This window comes from Phoca vitulina, unplaced genomic scaffold (assembly GCF_004348235.1).
Source record: "Phoca vitulina isolate PV1807 unplaced genomic scaffold, GSC_HSeal_1.0 scaffold41, whole genome shotgun sequence".
Classification (NCBI taxonomy): domain Eukaryota; kingdom Metazoa; phylum Chordata; class Mammalia; order Carnivora; family Phocidae; genus Phoca; species Phoca vitulina.
This window is the reverse complement of record NW_022589744.1, coordinates 4294553-4317846: the sequence shown is the minus strand read 5'-3', so window position 1 is coordinate 4317846 and position 23294 is coordinate 4294553. Positions and strand designations below refer to the sequence as shown.

The window sequence follows — 23294 nt, the reverse complement described above, 5'->3', positions numbered from 1 at the left end:
TCTGTCTCTCAAAAAAAGGGAAAAAAAATACACACACACACACACACACACACACGCATATTTATAGCCTCTGGCCTTTCTCTGCTGTATGAAAGTCTGGAATGGCACTGGGAATGGGGTCTGGTAATCACCAAGCTCTGAGCTTTGCTCCTCCCTCCCTCTCTCTTTCCTTCCTTTCTTCCTTTTTTCCCTTTGTCTTTAAAGCCAGCGTTAATCATTACAAACCATTTTGTGCTTGTTGTTCCTCTCCTCACATTTTGGGGGAGCAGGACTTAGGTTGTCCTGCTGTTTGTTTTCTGTTCTCCTAGAGTAAAGTGAACAACCAGGGAGTAGAAGAGGTGGGTACTATGAATAGATTATAAAGCACTTTTATTGCCATTAGAGAAATCATTTCCTGTTCTCTCCAATCCTAGATAGAGCCACAGTTTCTGTCTACATAGAAAATGTATACTTTGGACTCTAGACTTTCCATTTTCACCTTATGGTGATTTTCTTTATACTTATATCCTGCCTTTTGTCCAAAGATTTCAAATATTGCAGATATTTCTCATGTGATGTACAAAGATCCCTGATATAAGACATTACATTTTAGTTGTATTTATCTGTTTTCCTGTCTGTCTCCTTAGAGTCACAATCCCTGTCCCTAGCAGAGTGCCCAGCCCAAGGAAATGTACAATTAGCCATAAATAGTGGGGGGGCGAGGGAAGGCGGAAGTGGGAGGGGATATGGATAAAAAAAGAAAAACCTGAGGTTTTGCTGCTCTGGTAAAAATTAATGTAATTGCACGAGGGGGGATTCTAAAATCTATTAATTTACATACCTCCCCAGCCTAGGGCAGTGTCCAGCACATAGGAAGCTAATATTTGCTGAAAGAATGAATGGAAAGTTCAGCGTTGATGAGAATTGCCAGGTGCCAACAATCATTTCAGGGTGTTTAATACATATTGTGCATGTAATCGGTCCTAGCAGAATGTTTCCTTTGTCCTCCTGTGAGCCACGTTTAACTCCACTGCCTTGGTTCATTTTCACCTGCGTGCCGTGCCTGGGGGCCGGTTCTTACTTCTGACGTTAGGCAGTGTGGCGTCGTATCATATATTCAACTCACCTGCAATAAACACATTTTATTATACAAAATACCGTTTATCCCCTGCCACGTTCCTACCAGGTGGGTGCTGGAATTCCAGTATCCCAGCTGAGGAAATGGAGACTCAGAGAGGCTAAGCAACTTGCTCAAGGTCACACAGCTCTCCCATGGCAGAACTGGTCTCCAGAAGTCCGGTTCAGAGTGTTCACATCACAGTGTGCTTCCTGTGCAGTGGCTACTGGTGTTCTGGGCTTGGATGCACCACCGAAAGGTGTTTGACTGGGGAGCCTCTTGGGCTGAGAGGTGGGGTGCCTCGTCCTTACCCACCACGAAGCTTTCCTGTTTCTCGAACTCTGGTCCAAGCCTGGTGCTGCGGGAAGGGGACGCGGTCAGGAGACCTTATCTACAACCAGCCCAGTGACCTTCGAGCAAGCCACTTAGCTCTCTGAAACTTAGGTTCCTTTCCAGAATCCTAAGGACACTTTTGTAAGGCACCTGTAAGGGTCCCTCTAGCCTTGGCAATCCAGCAATTTGATGTTGCACTTAAGAGGTGGGTGGTGCCCACGGTTGGGGCTTGGATGAGATCCACTCCCACATGTTTCTTCCGCACCAGCTGCTGGGCGGGGTCCCCGTGCTGGGTGCGCAGGGGGGTGGTCCGGCCCTGCTGGGGAAGAGTCTGGGGTCGAGGGAGGGCAGATAAGCAGTCTTAGCCTGACGAGGCAAAGGCCGCTGCGTGGCGGCCGAGCTCTGTCGGCCCCAGAGGAGAGAGTGGAGGAGACGGTTCTCGAACTCACGGCCCCAGCCGTCATGACAGAACATCCAGACGGCACTGCAGCTCTTCTTTCTTTTTTTTTCCCAAATGGTACTGTATTGACATGTCAGTGTTCTTGACCATGCATATAAAGGCCTCTTGTGGCCCATGTTCTATCGTTGGGAACTTAGGATGTTTTTCAAAACAACCATTTTTCGTTAAAGTAAAATAATTTTATCTTTGATCAAAGGAAGAGAAAATGTTGTTTCCCTGAGACAGTAAAAGAACTCGAGCATGTTTTACGCATAAAGGCTAGTGTTCATTTGTAACGGCAGCCTGGGAAGAGCCTTCTGTTGTCGGGCCATGTATTAGGGGGGTTCTGGGGATTTGGCTAGTAAACGTCACGTGAAAATGAAGAGTAGAGTCCAGTTAAGGTACAGCCAGGAACGGGAGGGTGAGTCTCCTTCCACACATGTCGTGTTCCCCTGGGTCCTTTAAGACAAAGCCTCCAGAGCCAGAGTTCCTGAGTGAAGTGGCTGTCTTGGCAGCTTTAATCCTGTTAAGCATTTGAGCCCCTTTTGGGGCCAGTTCCCACCATAGCTGTCTAGGGAACCACACTGGGTCATGGGCTGATGAACCTTCGGTTTAGAAAAATGGTCAAAAGTGTGGATACCAAGTCCAGATGACCAGAGTTCAAATCCCAGCATTGCTGCTTACTCGCTGTGTGACCTCGGGCAAGCTACTTAACCTCTCTGTGTCTCATTTCCTCATCTTTGAAATGGGGCACTCCTACCTCATACAAGTCTCCCAAGGGCTAAGCGAGCTAGCAGAGCTAAGGAGCCTCGCACATAGTGAGAGTGTTGCGATGGTGACGTTGCTCATAGTCACTGTTGCTATTGCCAGTAGCATCTAAAACCTTACCGTGCTGCCCCCCAAAAGGCTTCTGAAGCCCCGTCCTCTTTGGCAGGCCTTTGAGTATGTAGCCCTTGAAGAGGGTGGAAAGGTGGGTGGCTTCAGAGCAGTGTCCTTTCAGTCACTGTGGCCGCTGACCTGCTAGGAGATGAGAAGCTGCCCCCTGGTCCCTTTCATTCCTGGTCCTGTGCCCAGGCTGGGAGAAAGCTCATTCATATCTTACTTTTACAAGACAGGCAGCCATTTGAAACATCCTGACATCTCCCCCAAGCAATTGGCTCATGTGAGTATAATCATAATGATCATAATGACAAATAGCAGGAAAGCTGAATGACAGTGGCCCTGTTGGGGGTCTGTCTTTGAAGCTAAAGTTCAACCTCCCATGTGTGCAGGGAGATCTGCCAACTGGAGCCCTTCTTGCCAAGTTTGCCTCTCTTTTGTGAGGTTTTCTGCTGTGGGAGACCGAATTGCCGTTGCAACCCCCCGGGCTTGGCTGCAAGCCTCCATTGGCCCACGAGTCCCAGAAACACCTGCTCCTGTCCCCAGGGGTACAGAAACAAGAGAGCCTCACCATCCATTCTGCAGCCTCTGAGCCTGGTCCTCGGCCCAGAGCTGGCTCCCTGGGCCAACAGGAACCAGAGTGAGTTGTAGGAGCCCGTGAAAAGGGTGTAGACCAGCCCCGTCCAGTAGAAAGAAAATGCAGGCCAGACTGCATTTAGCAGCCCCATTGTTGTGTATGTGTGGGGTTTTTTCCCCCAAAGATTGATTGATTGATTTAGGGAATCTCTACACCCAGCGTGGGGCTCGAACTCATGACCCCAAGATCAAGAGTCCTGTGCTCTATTGAGCAACCACATGTTTAAAAGTTAAAAAAAAAAAAACAGGTAAAATTAAGCTTAATATATTTTATTTAACCCAATATATCCAAAATATGAATGAGATATTTTGCGGTTGGGGTACTAAGTCTTCAGAATCTGATGTGTATTTCCCACCTAAAGCACATCGCAGTTTGTTCTAGCCACTTTTCAAATGCTCAGTGGCCACGTGGGGCTGGTGGCTACCGTACTACCCAGGGCAGGTCCAGACAGCTCACAAGGGACAGCGTAACCAACATCCCAAATCATGTGTATCTAAATGTTTATCTTCAAATGGGGCTCTCTAACAGTTCCCCTTTTGCAGTGAGATTTTTGGATCATTGGAGGTATTTATTAATAGCAGCTCATCATGGAGGGGAAAGCAATGCTTCATTCTAAAAATGAATTTGCAATGGTAAGGTTGCACCCCTAGACCTTGTAACTTAGATCTTCGGACCTTCCCATTTCATGGAGCGCATAAGGCAGGGGTGATACATTGTGAGCTTCTCCAAGAAGAAATGCCCCAGCTGAATTTCAAGTCCCATCCTGTTATTACCATTGAAAGCACAGCAGCGTTCAGCATGACTTTGTCATCTCGGCCCAGTAGCTGAGCTGGTCGGCTCGGGGTATTGCCAGATGCTAGCGACAAGAAAAAGGAGCCATTGGTACTTGGCATTCTGCTTTGGTAAGCCTTGGAGGAAGGAGAGCATGTTATCAGCAGGAGTCATGAGAGTTTGATGCTGTGCAAATAGAAAATAAAAGTCAAGTTGGACCAAAGTTGATAAAAGAGTCAAGAAAAAAAAAAAATCTTCAGGTGGCCATGGCTTTTAGGATTTGTGAATCATTCTGACCAGAGACAGGGTTTCCCTACCCTTGACTTCTGATGGCTTTCCAAACTCGGGTGGCGTTTCATACCGCCCAAGGAGAGGAGTCTGATTGGTAAGATTACTCAGATACTTGCAGAATATAGGATACAAAATACAGTGTGACCTCCCTCGTTCAGCCCCCTCAGTTCCCCAGCCTGATATTTCCCACAGCAACACGGTGCCCGAGCTCCACCTGTATTAAAAACGGAGTACACTAAAACACCAATTAATGAAAATAGATTGCCGGGATTGGTTTTAATATAGTTATAAGAAAAAATGTTATTCAAGTGCTTTTGAAATACAGCTACAACAACTGAAATGGTGGTTTTAAACCTCTTTAATCCTCAAAGCCCTTCGATTAATATTTTATTAATCTCAGTATGAGTGATTACATATATTTGACAGCCATAAACTGTGTTTTTAAAACAGAAATGTCAATATCCAGAGCACCGCTTATGAGCTGATTGGCTCTGGACAGGTCTCTGAAACGTCTTGCTACATCAGCTTTCCCACCTATAAAATGGGAAGAATAATGAGTTCTGCCGCACTGGATTCTGCAGAATGTGCTCAGCACATCGGACATATAGTAGTAGGTGCATAGCAAGTGTACTTTCTTACTCTCCCAAAGAGAATTTCTGTTGTTGTTCTACTTGGTTAAGACAAGCTTTGATCCAGTCATTTCCTGTCTTGGAACCAGAATGCCAAGCCTCATTTTACATCATCAGGTAACACATAGAGGCTCATTTTGATAGGGTTTTTTGTTCTGTGTATGTGTGCATTTTCCAAGTTTTCAAAAAAGAACAAATGTAGTTTTAAAAAGAAAGGAAGTCCTCCTTGTAGCTTCCTTTGGTTGTCATTTCCTTGTCAAGAAAATGAGCTATAAAGCTGCCAGATCCAAATGTGTGCCCTCTTGTTGCCACCCACGCCGAGGTAAGCGACAGGGAGCTTGTATTTCTCATGCTACAAGGAGAAATATTAGTAATACATTTAAGAAATGGAGAGGCAGAGACATGCAGGTTTGTTTGTGTCCCAGGACATTCCATTAGACATCGAGGGCCATTAAAAAATACCCTAGAACATTTCCAAGTCACATGTGTATATGCAAAATGGCAGAATGGTCATGCTGAGCACCTGTCCGGATGTCTTCGCCTCGGATCCTGGGGCATGATCTGTGGGTTGGGGGATCGTGTGCTTTAGACAACACCAGTGTTTTAATAACCCGTGCCGTGCTTAGAAATTCCAATCAGTATTACCCTCTTCCACGAGGGCAGGTCGTAGAATTATTCTACTACTTCTGGGAGCCACAAAGATAGAGGGAGCAGTCGGGGTCTCCGTGGGCCGTCACCCAGCTTCACCAGCTCCCTGCATTTTGCCAACTGTTCCGACCCCTTCCTAGTTTGCTCAGGTATTTAAAACAAATCTAAGATGTCACTTCACCTGTAAATTCTTCATCTCTTGTGCATTTCACTCATTAATACACTCATCATACACTTTTAAACGAGTCACCATACCATTTTCCCACCTCACAAAATTAAGGGTAATCTCTTATCGAGACCACATTTTGGTTGTTCCTGATTTCTGTTTTAGAGTTGGTTTGGTTTGAGTCAAGATTCAGACAGGGCTCAAATATGACATTTGATAAAATTATGTCTCTTTCAAACTGTTCTGAAACTTCAGCAGATACGTTATCTCCATCATCATCTTTGTTGCTTTCAGCAAAATTCTGTTACATAGTTTGATTATCTTGTTTATCAGACCCATGGTCTGAAGGACCCCTGGCTTTTTCCAAAATGAAATCCACCTCAATGTCCAAATATTTTGCACCATCGAGGATAATTAAATCTGCCCTGTGGCATCTCCAGGTGGATTCAGAGGAACAGACCCCAAGCAGGTTTTGGGCAGCAAGTCATGGGGAGGTGGTTCCCCATGTGTGGGATTTGCGGGGCCCTCTCCCCTCAGTGCAAAAAAGCCTACACACTTGACTTGTCTGTTCTAACATGGGCTTTTTGATTCACCACTAAATGTAATTGATGTATGTGTTTTCACACAGATAATCGCATATCAGCCATATGGAAAATCCGTGGACTGGTGGGCCTATGGCGTCCTATTATATGAAATGCTAGCCGGGCAGGTAATGTACATTTTTGTACTTGTTTATTGCTGGATAAAGTGAATACCACGGCTCTGTTCGGGCCAGGATAGTGGGACCTAGCTGCTGATGCTGGTCCGACTTCCCTGACCCTGGTGAAAGAGGGAGAAATCCCCCCCGCCCTTGAAAGTGGATTATATTCAACAGGCACAGCAATTATCTCTGGTTATAAAAGCCCCAAACTGAGAGCTGACACCTGGAGCATCACCGACATAGCTTTCATATTAAACATGAAAGTCCCTGCATGTTGAGGACAACAGTGGCCTCTGTAGGTTTTCAGTATCTCAAAACTGTGGTTGGGTTATGGTTCCTTGCAAGTTTGTCTGCACAGATTACCTAGCTGCTGCCCGGGTGTAGAATCGGTATTATTAGCAAAGGAAGAAGACAGTGAAACTTGAAGAAACGCTTTAATAGCTTCTCCCCATCTCTCCTTATCTCACCTTTGGCAGTTCATTGCAATTTTCACAAAAGTCCAACGAGGCTGAACCTCCAGTTACAAAAAGACAGATTAGGTTTCTCTGAGGAATGCAACATACATCAGATAAGCAGGGGAATGATGCCGAAGCTTGCACTTTTTTAATATACGGCCTTAATATCCGTAGTGTTGGGGCAAATCACACTTGTTGCTTTAACAAGCAAGCCCAAAAAACCTCAGTGGTTTAACACACCACACGAGTTTATTTTCCATTCTTGGCCCAGCCCTGGGGCGGGGTGGCAGCAGGCAGGGGGTACTGATCCACAGGGTCATTCAAGGGCACGTTTCTTTCGTCCATTGTCCCTACAATCTTTTAGAGCCTCAGATTCCTTTAGCAAACCCTCCTTACTCAACTAGCCGATGAAGAGAGCAGAAGGGAGGTTGCACAGAATGTTTTAGAGGCCAGGCCTAGAGGTAGCATACATCACCCCTTCCTACAGCCCACTGGCCACGTGGCCCCACTAGGACGCGAAGGATCAGGGGGTGGGGGAAATATAGTGTACCTGTGAGCTCAGGAAGGGGAAGCAGGTTGGGTGAACGTCTACCAGATCTCTGCCATTTTACCTAAAAACAACTCTGTTGTGGGCAGCTTTTTAGAATTCCCAGCAGTTGAGTACTGGCGTCGAGGAGTTGGATCCTCCATAGCCAAAAGCTTTAGTAAGAGAAAGTGGAAAGAAATACCCACACTGAGCAGCTGAGCTACCCCCTAAGGAAATCTTTGAGTCTTTGTCCCTGGGGAGGGAAGTCACCCTTTCTGACATATGACATTCATCAACTCCTTCATTTATTCATTCAACATAATACTTGTTTAAGGCTTACTCTCTGCATGGTGATCACCGTAAACAAAACAGACAAAATCCCTCACCTTCATGAGGCCTATAAGCTAGAGAGAGAGAGAGACAGTAGATGATTTAAATAAGGAAAATACAGACTAGTGATAAGCTAAGAGAAAAAGTAATAAAGCAGGAAAGAAAATATAGTGCTGGAGGAAGGTTGAAATTAGAGCGAGGATGGCCAGGGAGGGTCTCATGTAGAGCTGAAGTGAAGATCAGCAAAAAGTTAGAGAATGCCAGGTGCTTATGTGGGGTGAAAGCATTCTGGGCAGTGGAAACAGCAAGTGCAAAGGCCCTGGGGTGGCAGTGTATGGCCATGTTTAAGAAAGGGATGGGAAGCCACCAGTCTGGCCAGAGCAGAATGGGTTAGAGATCAGAGAGGAAAGGGGAGCCCCAGGTCTTGTGAGCATGGAAGTCATCACAGACCCTTGGCTTTCCCTCTGGAGTGGGAGGCCACTGGGGAGTTCTCCTTTATGTTTTTCATTGTCTTACATCTTTTAGATACTAAAGTAGTCTCTCAGAGATTAAAAGATACAGGGTCCTAGCCTACATTCGGTCATTAACTGAGAAGTGTGGTTAGGCCTTGATTGATAGTAAAATGGTTTGTGATTATTAATTTAGGTTTTTAACCCCAGTAAAATGTTCATCTCAGGCCAAATACGCCGGCTTGTAAGCACGGAAAAGGAGGTCATCCAGAACCAATGTCAGTGAGACAATAGTGAGTTGCCTGCCCCTTGAGTTAATTTCCCCTCTTTAGAATTTTAACAATAAAATTTGACTAAATTATTGGCCCCCTGGGAGCCATGCTATTCACGAAGGCACAGAAAGCTGAGTTCTCCTTCTTGATCCCACTTGCATGTTCTGACTCTTGAGTCCAGAAACAAACCCTGTTTTCACTGAGTCACATTTGCATATGCCAACCAAAGAAATTGGTTGCGTGGAAAATAGGATCTGTTTCCAAGGGCACTTTACAAGAGATCAGATGAGCTGATTCTTCATTGGCGAGCAGGAGACTAGGATCTCAGAAGTCCCATGCCCCCCCCCCCCCCCCACAACACCCTGCACTGCTGCCCCCATCTTCCTTCCTCCCTAAGCCCGCGGACTTCATTCCCTAGAGGAGAGCTCAGGAAATGCTGCCCTCCTGCAGGGAAGTCCCCTTTGGGTGCATTTTAAAAATCCTGCCTCACTTGCCCATTGTCCCTGAGACCCCCACCTGCAGATGCCCTCCCCACGCCCAGTGCTTCCGTAAGCGTTCTGGCACATTTCCATTCCCATCCTGCTTCTCGGACTCCACTAGCCTGCCCCATAGGATCCCTTCCAGTTTTAATGATCTCTGTTGAAAATGGTGACACTCTTTAAATGTGACGTCTTAAAGGCGTCCCACATTAGGGCGCCGTGGCGGGCTCAGTCATTGTTCCTCTAAATCCTCAACTGTGCCTGCCTCCAACACAGCGTTTTCATTTTGGGACCCATGTCTTCGTCTTCCCTGTGACTCAATGCAAATTTCAATGTATTTCTGGGCGGTGAGTCAGCCCAGAAAGGATAATAAAGGCTCTGAGCCCGGTACCCGGAGCCCCCCAAAGCTGCAACAGCCTCCAGACCCAGCGGAGGGAATAGATGCTCTTATTGGAAAAGTAAGATTAATTATAAAGCTGTTGATAGGGTTATGGTCTAAATTTGTCCTCTTTAATCACAGAGGGCTGACGATGAGCAGAAAAGGTAGTTTATTGCAGTTTTCTTCTCATTGGGTATATTTACTGTCAGCAGTCAAGGGGGCAGTTAAGTATAAACAGCCCGAGTCTTTCTTCAGGTCCCGGACTGCTTGATAAATATGATTACTTTGGGGCATAAACAGTATTTACCCAGCACTCTAATGCGCATATTGCGGCTCCAAGCGTTCACGGGTCTTCATCATAAAGGGACCAGTCCTCTCTTCTTTCTGTCGCCTTCTGCCAGGGTTATCTATGCTTTGTCTTCGTTCCTGATGCATCGGCAATGGGTACTTTCTCCCAGCACTTTCACCCGAACTGTCCTTGGGTGTCCTCCCCACACCCCCACCCCCCCACCGCTGATCACCAGCGATCTGCACACACACATGGCAGGGCCCCCGCATCCATGAACCAGTAAGTGACTTTGGAATCATTTTAGGAAGAGGAACCATCACCCCTCATTTGTCTGTCTAAAATTCACAAATTGCATATTGCTAAGGAGAACACCCCGGGCTCGGAACATTTTTACACCCAGCCTAGACTGTATTTAACATGCAGCTTAGCTGGAGACACTAAGCCCGGATTTGTAGAAATTTAAAAATAATCATGGGAATGTGGGAAAGAGGGGAGAGAAGCAAATCCAAAATGGTCATGCACTTACTCCTCAGCAATACATCGCCTCTATTGTCCCCAGGCTCAGTAGCTGACTGGGAAGGAAAATTAATATAATTATAATTTCACCCTTGACCTGCCTTCAGCACCAAGGCCCGAGCAGCAATTACCTGTAAAAATGCTCCCAGGGTGACCTGGAGAGACTTAACGAGAGCCATAAAAATGCTCACATCCTTTGGCTGCATAAGCCCACACCTGGGAAATTTTTCTTAGGAAGTAATCCGGAGAAGAGAAAAATGACTTGCCCAGAGATGTTTATAGTAGCCTTAGTTATCAGAGCGCAGCCCCAGACAAATGAGCCCATCTCGGATGGATGAGGCGTCAGCTCTGCAGTGTTCATCTGCCTGGGAATACCGGTAGCCACGGAGAAAAACAAGAAACTCCAAATTATGCATCCTTATTTGAAAATAATACGACAAGCCTAAGAGTTCACAGAAAAATAAGAGCAGTGTTTGTGGTGAGGTGAAGGGAATGTGGATGCAACTTTCCCCCCAAGAACCCATGATTTTAATTTCACAGAGGGCTCCGGGAAGCTTTCCCAAGTCTGATGATCATTATTGCTGCTCACCAGGTCTTTGGGGGCTTCCTCCCTTCTGGCACGTGGTGGGATTGTACCTCCCAGCTCGCTCGTGGTTGGGTAGAGCCTGTGACTCATTCTGACCAGTGAGATCTGAGTGGACATGCTCCTGGAGCAGGACACCCCAGAGCGCCTCTTCCCATTCCCCCGCAGCAAGACCAAGATGGCGGCTGCACCATCAGCATGGGTCCTTGGTGACTTCTGCTGACTGACAGTGGATGTGTGGCATAAGCAAGAGATAAGCAGTCAAAATCAGGGCTGGGAAGTCACGCCAGGTCTCTAGTCTAGAGACAGTCCCTTTACACAATGACTTGAGACATCTCTGGTCTTTCCAGAACCCCACTACTCATTGTGCCGGATACCAAAATGGCCTCCCCACATACCCCCTCCCCACCACTGCCCCAGTCGAGCCGTCTTTAGGTGTGGGTGGACCTCCCACTCAGCCCTCCCAGCAGCAGCGCCGGGGGGACCGTCCTCCCCCAGCCACCTGCCGGAGCAAGTGTGAGAGATTGACAGGGCTCAGAATGGCCCAGAGCCCAAGCTCCGTGGTCAGATGTCTGGGCTTGAATCTTGGTTCTTGCACATCCCAGCTCTGTAACCCTGCCCAAAGCACTTAATAATAGAACCTCAATGAGCTCAACTGTGAAGTGAGATCCCCAGTATGTACGGCGGTCAGATGGCGGTTTTGAGGATTGAGTGAGCGATGCTGGGAAGAGCACTCTACCTGGCACGTAGCTAGAGCCTGAAAAGCATGCATTACTGCAGCTGCAGCCGTCCTCACTGCTGTTCGCTCCCAAACACTGGCCACCCTTCATCAGGCAGTGTAGACTCCAATGGGCGATAACAGAACGTCAGGGGTAAGAGGCACATGTCCTCCCTGGGATTGCCAGGAGACGCCCCAGTCCTCGGGGCCACACAGCGACGGAACATGGGGTGGAAGCCCAGGGTGCTGCCACAAGGACACGTGGTCCTGTGGCTTTTGTCATAGTTTAGGAATCTTATCGCAACAGGTGAGCCCAAGGGGCCTCAGAGAATCCTTCCATCCCCAGCCTGTATGATTCCCATGGGATTAAATAGCTCTCTTTATGGCAGGACTTCTTAGAACCTAAATGTAAATGTTACTGCAGATCCCAGAAAGAGGGGGGAAAGGGTGCAAACTTTGACCCAGGAGTATCCTGTAGGATTAATATCCTCTAGTTCTAAGGAATGCTCTCTGGGGTGTGTCAGGAGCCAGGTGTCCTGCTCTCAGTGGGAACACATTGGGGACTTCATGGTCAACTGCTTCCTGGATCAGTAATAGGCACAGCTCACCTGGGCCAAGGTGGTTCCCATGCCAGGAGACAATTAAACAGGTGTGGTAGGCCAGTGCCCTACACAGAATTCCCCCCACCAAATTCCTTTTTCCGCATCAGCGGGGGTGGGGGTGGGGGTGGGGGTTGGGGGGAAGCATCTGCATTGACCTAACTGTCTTCAAATGCAAAGGTTCTTGCTGCCTTACCTGACAAGGATTCCTGGGGACGATTTGTCTGAGTTTCTCTTTGGAGAAAATTGCCCTTAAGCCTTTGGCTGGGATGATCCTTGACTCAGCCCCTTTAACATTCCTGCTGCTAGTGCTTGAGCATCACCAGAGAGGCCCGCTGACTCCCCCTGCTGCCTCTGTCTACCTAGGGGGCCCAAGCTTTAGGAACCCTTCGCATCTGGTTTGATGTTCTGCTGGTACGTAGTTTCTCCTGACCAGCGGCTCTAAGGGGCCACACTGAGAGGTGTCGATTGGTCATCCAGGAGGAGCACCCGTACCCTGCTCACATCCAGAGCACTATGACATTGTAGAGTATGAACACAGGAAATTCAGAGTGTGGGGCCCCCCAGAGATGTGCAGTTCACAGCCCGGGGCAGAAACCCTGCCATGTTTGCTTTAGTTATAAAGATCTCCTTGGCCAGAACTCAGCCACATATGTGGATCACTTATTAGGGAAAATGGGATGTTTTGTGGGTGTTATACCATAGGTGTCCAGAAGAAGTAGGTTGCATGACGTCAGGCAGAGAAGGTATGGTGGGATGGACCGCAGGACTGGCCTGCACTGTAGTTCTTGGCCAGTCTTGGGCCCGCCTGCTCTGTCTGTGCCCAGCTTACTTGCCCGTGGGCATCCCAGGTGCCACGTTATTCCTGCTCAGGGAGACTCACCATGGTGGGCTGTTCAGGCTCTGCTCGGACTCATTCACAGGCAGGGTAATATATTTTTTTTTTTTTAAGATTTATTTATTTTAGAGAAAGAGCATGTGCGGGAGGGGCGGAGGGAGAGGGAGACTCTCAAGCAGACTCTGCGCTGAGCATAGAGTCCAAGGCAGGGCTCGATCTCACAACACCGAGATCAGGACCTGAGCCGAAACCAAGAGTCAGATGCTTAACCGACTGTGTCCCCCAGGCACCCCATAGGCGGGCTAATTTTAGTTCTCCTCACCCACCTGCATGCTTTGACCAAATTAAACATTCTTTACACCAGGTACTTAGAATCGAAAAAGAGACCTATTTATTTATATTTCTAGACCAAAAAATAATAAAAATAAAACCCAACAACAACAGTGGCACCAGTCCCAACCCCCCCATTCTCCCAGACCTGGTCCCAAGGTAGGGTTTTTTATAGACTTAGTAGCTTTCCCTTGAGTAGGTGTAGTTCCCATGGGCTGACCCAACACCCAACTCCTATTCAGGGCTGGGGGTAGGGGAGGACTAAGGTTGGGGGGTCAGATGAGCAGGTTGGAATGATCTGAGTGGTGCTTCGGGGGGAGCAGTCTGCTTGGGTCCATTACTGTCTCTTACTCGGAGGGAGATGTTTGATGAGAAGGGGTATCCTGCTGACCATGGCACAGCTGTCTTTGGTCCATGATATAGTTTACATTTAAGCTGGACTCTGCATTTTCGGAGCCCTAACCGCATCAGTCAGAGTGACAGAGACACCTCTTTTCCATGAGAAGGAAAATGCACCGAGATGAAACATACGGGGATTCTCTCATCTGTGATAGCCGACCCCGGTCTGCCTTTCTTATGCTGAACCCAAGGTTAGCTAAGCCTAAAGGGAACATTAAGAAATTTCCCATAAACCCACTGATCCTGTGCACTGTCCCTCCAGAGTGACAGGTAATTTGCCAGACCTCTCAGGATTAAAGACATGCTGGAGGAGAAAGCTTGAGGGACGTCCTGAGCTCACCCGTTCCTCCCGAGGATTCTAGCAGCCCCTTCTAAGACAGTTCATCTGCCTTAATAAAATACCAGTACCACTAGGCACCCTTCGGCAGGCACCTGCTGGGTACAGGACAAACTATCAGGTGTTTTGCAGACTCACCGGGGAACCCCATTTTACAAATTGGATAACTGTATCTTAAAGAGAGAGGTCGCTTGCATGTGGACACCCAGCTAGGAGGTGGTGGAGCTAGAATTCTGGTCCAGATCCGCCAGACTTTTAACCATGACCGCCCACAGCACTGCCATGCCTCCTGCTCTCGCTGTGGGCAGTGTAAGCCCAGCAGAAGAGGAGAGGGGAGGGTCTAGTGGAGGCTAAGCTCCCATCACGGGCACCATGCACGTGCCAGGCTCTCTACAGAGCAGCTCCCTGGTGGGTCAGAAGGGCCCAGGTGTGGATTTCTGGACCTGGGGAAGTCCTTTTAGCCCATGTCCGGTGGCCCCAACGCCCCATGCTCAGAATCCAAAGGCACAAGCATTCTCCACCTGCCCCCACCCTGCACACAGAGCCATCTGTAAGCTAACTTGATCATAATTAAATTTTTTAACACATAATTACAAAATTAATGGATTAATTATAATTTATTTGCAAAGCATTAAAAGCATTACTCAAAAACATTTTCCCTAAAGATTGTTTTGGGTTGCCCAGGGCAGGATAATTAAAGAGACAGAGGAAAAAGTGAAAAACACACAACCACCAACCTAATGAAAGATAATCAAATAAACCAGCAACTTCAGTGAGCTAACTCTGCCACCGGTGGTGCGCCCAGAAGCCCGGTGTGACTTGGTGCTGACATGGGTCTCCAGGCGCCACGCTAATGAGTCACCCTGCCTGTTTTCCCGTGTCTCTCTCTTCCTGAACAGCCTCCCTTTGATGGCGAAGATGAAGACGAGCTGTTTCAGTCCATAATGGAGCATAACGTTTCTTATCCCAAATCCTTGTCCAAGGAGGCCGTTTCCATCTGCAAAGGAGTAAGTAGACCTGCATTCCTTTTAGAATCACGGACCGAGAGGGTCAACAGGGGAAATCTCTTGCCCACACTTCTGAGAGAGGTTGGCGGAGAACCCGCAAACCCACGCCACTGCTTCCAGCCATCAAGGGCTACAGCTCAGTGACATGCAGGGCATCGTAGGAAAGATGGCGGCCCAGAGAAGGGCTTCTGATCCCCAAACTGCCTGGAACTCTGGCCCAGGCAGCTAATGGCACTGTGCTTTAGTTTCTCATCCCCCTCATGAAACTGCCGTGAGTTACCAGAAATAACCGCGGGCCCTCGGAAAATATTCAGCCTCTTCCCTCGCCTGACTTGGTGGGCCTTGGGTCGTTCTTCATTCAGTTCTCTTCTTTTGAGATAGAATGTGCATGCGGAAATGGGCACGAGTCATCAGTGTTGTAGATCAGTGAATTTTCACAAAACAAATGCACCCAGGTCATGAAAGGGAAGGTTTCCAACACCCTAGACGCCCTCTCCCTTCCTGTCCCACAGCGACTCCCCACCCCTTAGGATAAGCAGCGTCCCTGCTCGTAACTGCAGGGATTGGCCTGGTCTGTTTTGAACTTGGCACAAATGCAGTCTTGTGGCGGATGCTCCCCGGGCCTGGCTTCTTTCACCCAACATGGTGATCGCGGCATTTCTCCATATCCGTGTGTGTGTGTGTGTGTGTGCGTGCGCATGCATGTGCACTTCCGTCTTCCGTCCGCCCACGTAGCATTCCACCGTGTGATCACACCAGAGTTTATTTATTCATGCTACTGCTGGTGGCCCTTTGGGTTGTTTCCACTTTGGTTTGGGGCTGTTCCAAATAGAACTGCCCTGAAACTTCCAGGTTTTGTGTTTTGGGGAACATATGAGCTCATTTCTATGGAGGAGATACCGAGGAATAGAAATTACCGGGTCCTGACCTGGTTAGTTTTTAATCGTGAAGCTTTAGGCCACAAAATTATCGTCAGACCCAGTGGGATGGAGTGTAAGACACTCCTAACATTTTCTGGCGAGTTTGATCATGTGGGACGTGCTTATCAGGTGTCTTCCAAGGGCAATGCACTGTTTACATACATAAACAGGGAGAGCGGGGCCCTCCTGTGTTCACCTCTGTCTCCCGCAGTAGACACATGGGAATTAACTAGTCACCTGCTGGTCACGACATTTATTTTTCCAACCCATATGTCTTTTGATTAATACATTTTGGTCTGGGCAATAAATAGGCATATGATGCTTGTGATTAGCATCACAGGAGATACACACACAAGTTTTAGTGATTGCCTACCTTTTCACATACATATTTTTTGTAGACCTACAGAGTGGCTGCTCTAACACAGTGTAGGAAGACTGCTGATTAAATTCTTAGGTTTGGCTCTGGGGCCAGATTGCTTGCCTTTATCATAAAAACTGCTACAAAAAGACCCATACTGTCAGCACTGTATTTGTGAGTTGGGGTCACTCTGTGCAAGCCACTGATTTCTCGGGGTGCTCCCTGGGCATCCGCGCAATCAGGGCTCCTAGCAGAACTAGCAAAGGTGCGGAACTACCACCCAGCATTCTCTTTTTCTCCTACTTTTAGTGTGTGGGGCGGGGGAGGGAGGGTCTTTTTTCCTCTTTATTGAGGTATAATTGACAAATGAAATTGCAATGTGTTTAAAATGTGCCACGTGATGGTTGGACATAAATTACATTGTGGAAGAGTCCCACAATCGAGTAGACGCGTCCGGTACCTCACACAGTTACCTTTTTGTCTTTTGGGGGGAGAACACTGATGTTCTACTCCCTCAGCACATTTCAGTTATACGATACCATGTCGTCACCTCTGGTCCCCACATCACACATTGCACCCTCTTTCTGCTGCTCTCTAGCTGATGACCAAACACCCAGGCAAGCGGCTGGGTTGCGGGCCGGAGGGGGAGAGAGACGTGCGGGAACATGCCTTCTTCCGAAGGATCGACTGGGAGAAGCTGGAGAACAGGGAGATCCAGCCGCCCTTCAAGCCCAAAGTGGTGAGTAGGGGACGTGGCCTGCTCCTGAGCCCCGTGTTCCTGAATCCCAGAGGGGTCCTGCTCCCCCTTACTCTAGAGAGAGGAGGCCAGTGACTCCCGGCATCTGCAGGGTGGAAGAACATGGCCAGGCACCAGCCTCACCTTCAGTCTGTGGTCTGAGCCCCCGGATTTCTGCTGACTTTCAGAGTCAGCACAGACCAGGCAGGGATGGGGGGCCTGTGCCCACCAGCCAGGGGGCTGCAGAGTGCCCCCCAGAACTGAGAGAGCGCCAGGGCGCGTCGGCTGTGGGGATCGGGCTTCGTGGACTCACGTGCCTGGCGGGACTGTGATCCCTGCTCTGGGTCCTCGACGGGACGTCTCGTCGGCGTCCGGCTCTCCTGGGTTTGCTTTGCTCCTGAAGCCTAACTCGGTCTCAGCCGGCTCTTCTGCAGGCCCTGGCTGCACTTCCCGCATTGGCCGCGGCCCCTGCTGCCAGGAATGCAGGTCGGCCCCCCCCCACCCCAGTTCTGGCTTCACCCCCTTCGTTGAGACTCCTCCCATGTGACCCGCATTTTTTCCGTTAATTTCACAAACACTATGCGCCAGGCCCTGTTCTTTATAAATTGGCTCATTTAACCCTCTCAACAACCCTGCTCAGTGGGTAAACTAAGGCACAGAAAGGCTGAGTATCTTGCCTGAAGACACGCAGCTGGTAGGTGGTGTTCTGGCCCTGGGATCTGTGTCCTTACCCCACGACACCCATCGCTCCATCTCAGTGACTGCCGTCTGCCCGGCTTCTGACTGTTGGTGGCAACCAGCGTTGGCCTTTCTTAACGTTTCTATCTCTAGAGGTAAACTCAGAGTCTTTAAGACATCGGGCTCCTCACTCACGCCACCTGCCACTTCACGGTGCTTCCCGGGGAGTCCACTTTCCCCCGGATCCCATCTCTGGGGGCCAGTGGACCGTGCCTTCCAGCTCGGCCGCCGTCTCTGGGTGGTGCCCGTGCTGCCCCTGCCCCCAAGGCCACAGCGAGAGCAGTTCTGGCCCACGGTCTGTTTGAGAAGCACCCACACCTGTCTCCCCCAGCAGGTGCTTATGAGCAGGCAAAGGGACCCTCCCGGGGCGGCTGAGTGCCTGGCCGGTTGGCACAAGCTTTGCTCTTAGAGCAGTAACCTCCCATCAGATATGCAAATATGCTTATGTGTCCTCTACTGAAAGAATAAAACTGCTGGTGGGGAGACCAGTTCTACTCTTCCAAGGTATTCTTAGCACCAACTGAAAAAAACTAAAATGAATCAGGCCAGTTGACTCCCTCCTGAATCATCACGTGCAGCAGGACCCTTGTTTGTCTGCACCCCACCTTCTCTCAGCCGGTCCCCGACTCAGGGGGTTTTCACAGGATCCTTCCCGTCAGTGTACAAAGCCTGGTTTGGAGAGGGGCTGGGGACATGAAGGCAGTGATAACACTGCAGACAGTCTCAGAACATTCTATTAGGGATTTTCTTCTTCCCCTTTCCTATTTAGCCTTCTTAAAATATGAAAGGCACACAGTAGCCTCCCTCTTACAGCTCAGTTTCTGTAGAGGACCAGCAGTGATAACGCGCTGACCCTGCTTTAGGTGTGAAGCAAAATACAGGTACTTGTCAGTCACTTTCCAGAAAGGGACGAGATGGAACAAAGTCAACCATAGGACACCTCTCCTTCTATGTCTCCCCATCTCATCTTCCGAAGAGATTGCGTGGTCACCCGCCTTCTGTGGACACCGCGGCCCTAAATTCAGATGTAGTGGAACAAGAGGGTGACTCGGGTGCAGGGGCCCGGAATCTGACTGCGCTGTTCCCCCGGGGCCGTGGAAATCACCGGAAGCCGAGTCCTAACCGCGGCGGGCAGTTGAGCCACGAGCAGCGGCGCGTGCGTGTTTATTTATTCCTGGAGTCCTGCTGTTTGTGTTTTTAGCTGAGCAAGAGCTAGAATGAAACGAAAGAAGAGAGGGCCTCTGCCTCACAGCAGCTGCTGAACTCCAACACAGAAGCCGGAACCGCGGAGCGCGGCCGGACCGCCGAAGCTTGCGTGCAAAGGGCCTGCTTGGCAAGAGCTGTGGCCAGAGGGAAAGGAGGGATGTCCCCTGCTCACAGGGAGCCTTCCCAGGCCGGAGCCCGTGTCCCGCTGGGAGAAGCTGGAAAACGTACCCACGGGCAGCGGAGGGGACAGCAGGGGACACAACGCAGTGCCGGGGTCAGGGGCAAGCAGCCGCAGGAGTGAGCGGCAGACTTTCTGTCCCAGGGCCGAAGAGCGTCAAGGGCAGAGAGGTCGACCAGAAAGTTCTGGCCCCCTGGGAGAGCTCGGTGTCCCCCAGTGCCTCCACCACGCCGCCTGCAGAGCAGCAGAGTTTGGCCCCTAATCCCGGCTGAAGGGGGCATCTCCACCACCTCCTGGACATCATTCTGTCCCCGAGGTGCCACGCTGGAGCGGAGACACCCCACGCCAGGGACAGTCTGGGCAGCGGGAGAGCACGTTTCCAACAGCGCAAAGCAGTCTCGGTCCGGCTGTGACCGAGGCCGCACGCGATACGCGGGTATCAGCGCAGCCGCCGTTCCAGGGGTTCTGTGATGTTTCCCCGCTTTCTCGGTGAAAAATGTAGCACTCTGAGCCAGGGCTAATTAAAAAGCCAAAAGAGTGGACAGATAAAATCCAGAGCTGAGTATTGTCCCGTGGGCAGTTCTGTCGTTTCAAAGGGAGACGGAGCAATACGTCCTCGCTGTCACCTGCCTCCAGAGGCTTGGACCCGCGTGGGCGCCGAACCCCTCCCAGGGAGCACCTCCCCTCTGAGCGGAGCCCAGAGCCCTGGCTGGTGAAGCTGGTCTGCCTTGGAGAAGTTTGCTCGAGGCTTTTTCAGCAGGTGCCATGAGTCCATTTCCCTGAGATTTAGCGGATGAGAGGACCATTTCCTCCCGGTGCCCAGGAAATCAAGCCTTTGGTCCTTGTGAATGCCAGCAGGAAGGCTTCAAGCACCCCCAGCTATCTGCAGGGTGCTTCTAGAGATCACGTTTGTGCTCGTCAGCTCTGGAGTCTCCTCTTGGCTTTATTTTTCAATTTGCTTTTGGAGGTCCAATGAAAGCGGACTCCAAAATCACGAGCTTCCTTGAGAGAGTAGAGGTAAGTCCCAGAGCTTATCCAGAGGAACCAGGGTTCCCATTGTGTCCTGCCTTTTTTCTTTTTTTAATTTTCCTGCCTACCAAGTGACATCACTGAAGCTAGACCAGAGGGCCACAGAAAATGTGAAATTCCACTGCCAAAGACATTTCGTGATGCACAAATCCATCAAGAGGCTCCACACAGAATTTTCCACCTCACGGTGATGGTGAGGTCAGGCCCTGCAGTGCAACCGCGGCCTGGATTCGGTTTGGAGTCACTCACAACGGAAAGTGGAGAGAGGAGAGTGGCCAGCGTCAGGTGTGTGGGACTGTGGCCGTCTCCCCTGATGGTGGCGAGTCTGGAGGCTCAGAGGTGCACATCCCAGACACAAGTGGCAGCCCCAAGAAGAGCCCGCAGGAAGCGAGAACCAGCCCCCAGGCAGCCCGTGGTGGGGGAGTCCAGTCCTGGCAGAGCCATGTCCCCAAAAGGCTGCCATGTGCAATTGTGAAGGGGAGGATGGTTTTCTAGAAGATGGGGCAATCACTTATGTACTGGTTGATTATGTAAAACAAAACAAAAACAAAAACAGCTGTGTTATGGTCTCCTGGAGAGGAGCTCTCTCTCTCTCTCTCTCATAACTCTCTCTGCTTTATGGAAAAAAAAGCACACAGCGAGCTGGTTTCCTTTTTCTCTCAAAGAAAACACAACAGTGGAAGAGCCTCTGTTCCACAGACCAAGGACCCTCAGCTCAGCATTTGGCTAATGTTCTGAACAACAAGCCTGAGTCTTCAAAGAGGCTTATTAATGTTCAGAAGATTCCATGTCATAAAGTACCTTTTTTTTATTATTATTATTTTTAAGGTTAAGGAAGATGTCACTCCTGAAAGGTTGATGTTCAGTTGCTGAGGGAGACATGCGAGGGGCCGAGCTGCGCCCCGCAGCATCAGGTACATAGGAGGTTTCCGTGGGAAAAGATGGCACAGCCAAGCCCACTTGACCCTGCATCTTGAGAACCCAGGGAGGGAAGGAGAGCTCATTCTTTCTGCCTTGCCTGAAAAATCAAAGGCTGAGTATGCCCTTCGAGGCACACATGAGCCTAAGACTCTGATCTAGTGTCACTTTGAATTTTGTAGGCTTTTACCCTGATTTATTATTCATGTGAATAAAATGCCTGAGAACAGCCTTCAAGTTCCTATTCATCCTGCCCATAATAAATAACAGTTTATACAAACATCAGAAGTGGAAAGTTAATTGATTTTTTTCCTTTTTTGAATTCTATCCATTGGCACCAAAGAGCAGAATAACTAGTTCACAGGCAAACCAAAAACCTTCACGATACTTAAGTGGTTATTAGAGAGAGAGAGATTATAACCTATAAAGTTAACACCGCAAAATATATTCCTGAGTTGATAAATGAGCAGAGCACTTTGGAAATAGGCTTATCTGTCACAGGGAGCCTTTCTGGGGAAATTACTGTCCTCATTTTATCAAAAAGAGAGGGGGGAAGAAATAACTTTTATCAGGACATTGTCATCCTTGCGGCAAGAGCCAGAGAGAACAGGAATAGTGGGTACAAGTGTAGGTGCCACGGTGATGAGATTGCATGGTCAAGTTCATTTTCCCAGTCACCCCGAAATTCTTTACAGGTGTAAATCAGGGAGGCTGCGGGTTTGGTTCCAGACGGCCACGACGAAGTGCATGCCGCAGTAAAGCGAGGCAATGAATTCGGGGGTGTCCCGATGCATCTAAAAGTTATGTTTACACTATCCTGTAGTCTACTAAGTGTGCACTAGCATTATATCTAAAAAAAAAAAAAAAAAAACAAGGCATTTACCTTCATTTAAAAATACTTTGTTGCTAAAAAATGCTAACCATCATCTGAGCTTTTAGCGAGTTCTATTGATCACAGGTCACCCTAACAAATATAATAATGAAGATGTTTGAAATATTGTGAGAATTACCAAAATGTGGCCTAGAGACAGGAAGTGAGCAAATGCAGTTGGAAAAAATAGTGCCATTGGACTTGCTTGATCCCAGATTGCCACAGACTTCCGATTTATAAAAAACACAGGGTCTGCGGAGTGCAGTAAAGCAAAAGGTATTTCGCAGTGTCATTAGCTTGTCTAGAAAGTTTGATGCTGCTGTAATTATCAAAGTCAGTGCAGGGTGCCTTTCTAATTTTTGAAAAAATTTAATTTTGAAATAACATCTAATTACAGTGTTGCAGAAGAGTTGCAAAAATAACATAAAGAATTGCTACATTCGCTTCACCCAGATTCCCTAAATGTTAACATTTTAGCACATTTGCCTAATCAGTTTTTCTCTACATGGCTGTGTGCCTGTGTGCAGACACACATACAGGCGGGGTTTCGTCGTCGTTGTCGTCGTTGTTTTTGAACCAATTGAATGTAAGTTGCAAAGGTGATGCCTCTTTACACCTCCCTGTTTAGTGTGTCTTGCCTCAAACCAAGGACATCTCGTGGTACTGCTCTTCTTAAGAATCACTCTGAAAAGGTCATTCTACAGAGCGGCGGCCATCCAGGTAGAAGGAGGAGGGTCCTGGAGCGCTGGTCTGAGTGCTCAGTGCCGTAGGCAGCCTTGGGCTGCAGGTAATCGTCCTCTTGAGTAGTAGGTAGGTTCATTCTCTTGGCCGTTCAGTGGTGCCAGGAACTGACAAAAGTGAGAGATTCTCAAGACTCAGGGCACTCCACCAACGTGTGAACACTAACCAACCTTTGGAGACTGGAGTCTGCCACCTCATGGTGTACTCAGGTGTGATCTGTGCATTTAAACCAGCGTAAGCCAGCTTCTACTTGGTTGATGAGGGGCAAGAAGTCTGCCTATTCTTTGACAACTACTCTCCCAAATGCTCTTCTTTAAAAAAAATTTAAAAAAAAAAAGTATTTATTTATTTATTTGAGAGAGAGAGAGCACAAGCAAGGGGAGTGGGAGAGGGAGAAGCAGACTCCCCACTGAGCAGGGAGCCCGATGTGGGACTCGATCTGGGATCATGACCTGAGCCAAAGGCAGATGCTTCACCAACTGAGCCACCCAGGTGCCCCAAATG

At 48.9% G+C, this 23294-nt stretch overlaps 1 protein-coding gene across 2 annotated transcripts in view; it reads left to right on the top strand.

Annotated features, from left to right (window-relative positions):
* The window catches only part of PRKCA (protein kinase C alpha), a 386444-nt gene that overhangs the window by 356360 nt on the left and 6790 nt on the right, over positions 1-23294 (top strand). For both annotated transcript variants that reach the window (XM_032429406.1, XM_032429407.1), the window contains 3 exons: positions 6518-6598; positions 14988-15095; positions 16972-17112. In XM_032429406.1, the coding sequence (XP_032285297.1) occupies positions 6518-6598; positions 14988-15095; positions 16972-17112 (330 nt within the window). The remainder of the gene's footprint in view (positions 1-6517; positions 6599-14987; positions 15096-16971; positions 17113-23294) is intronic.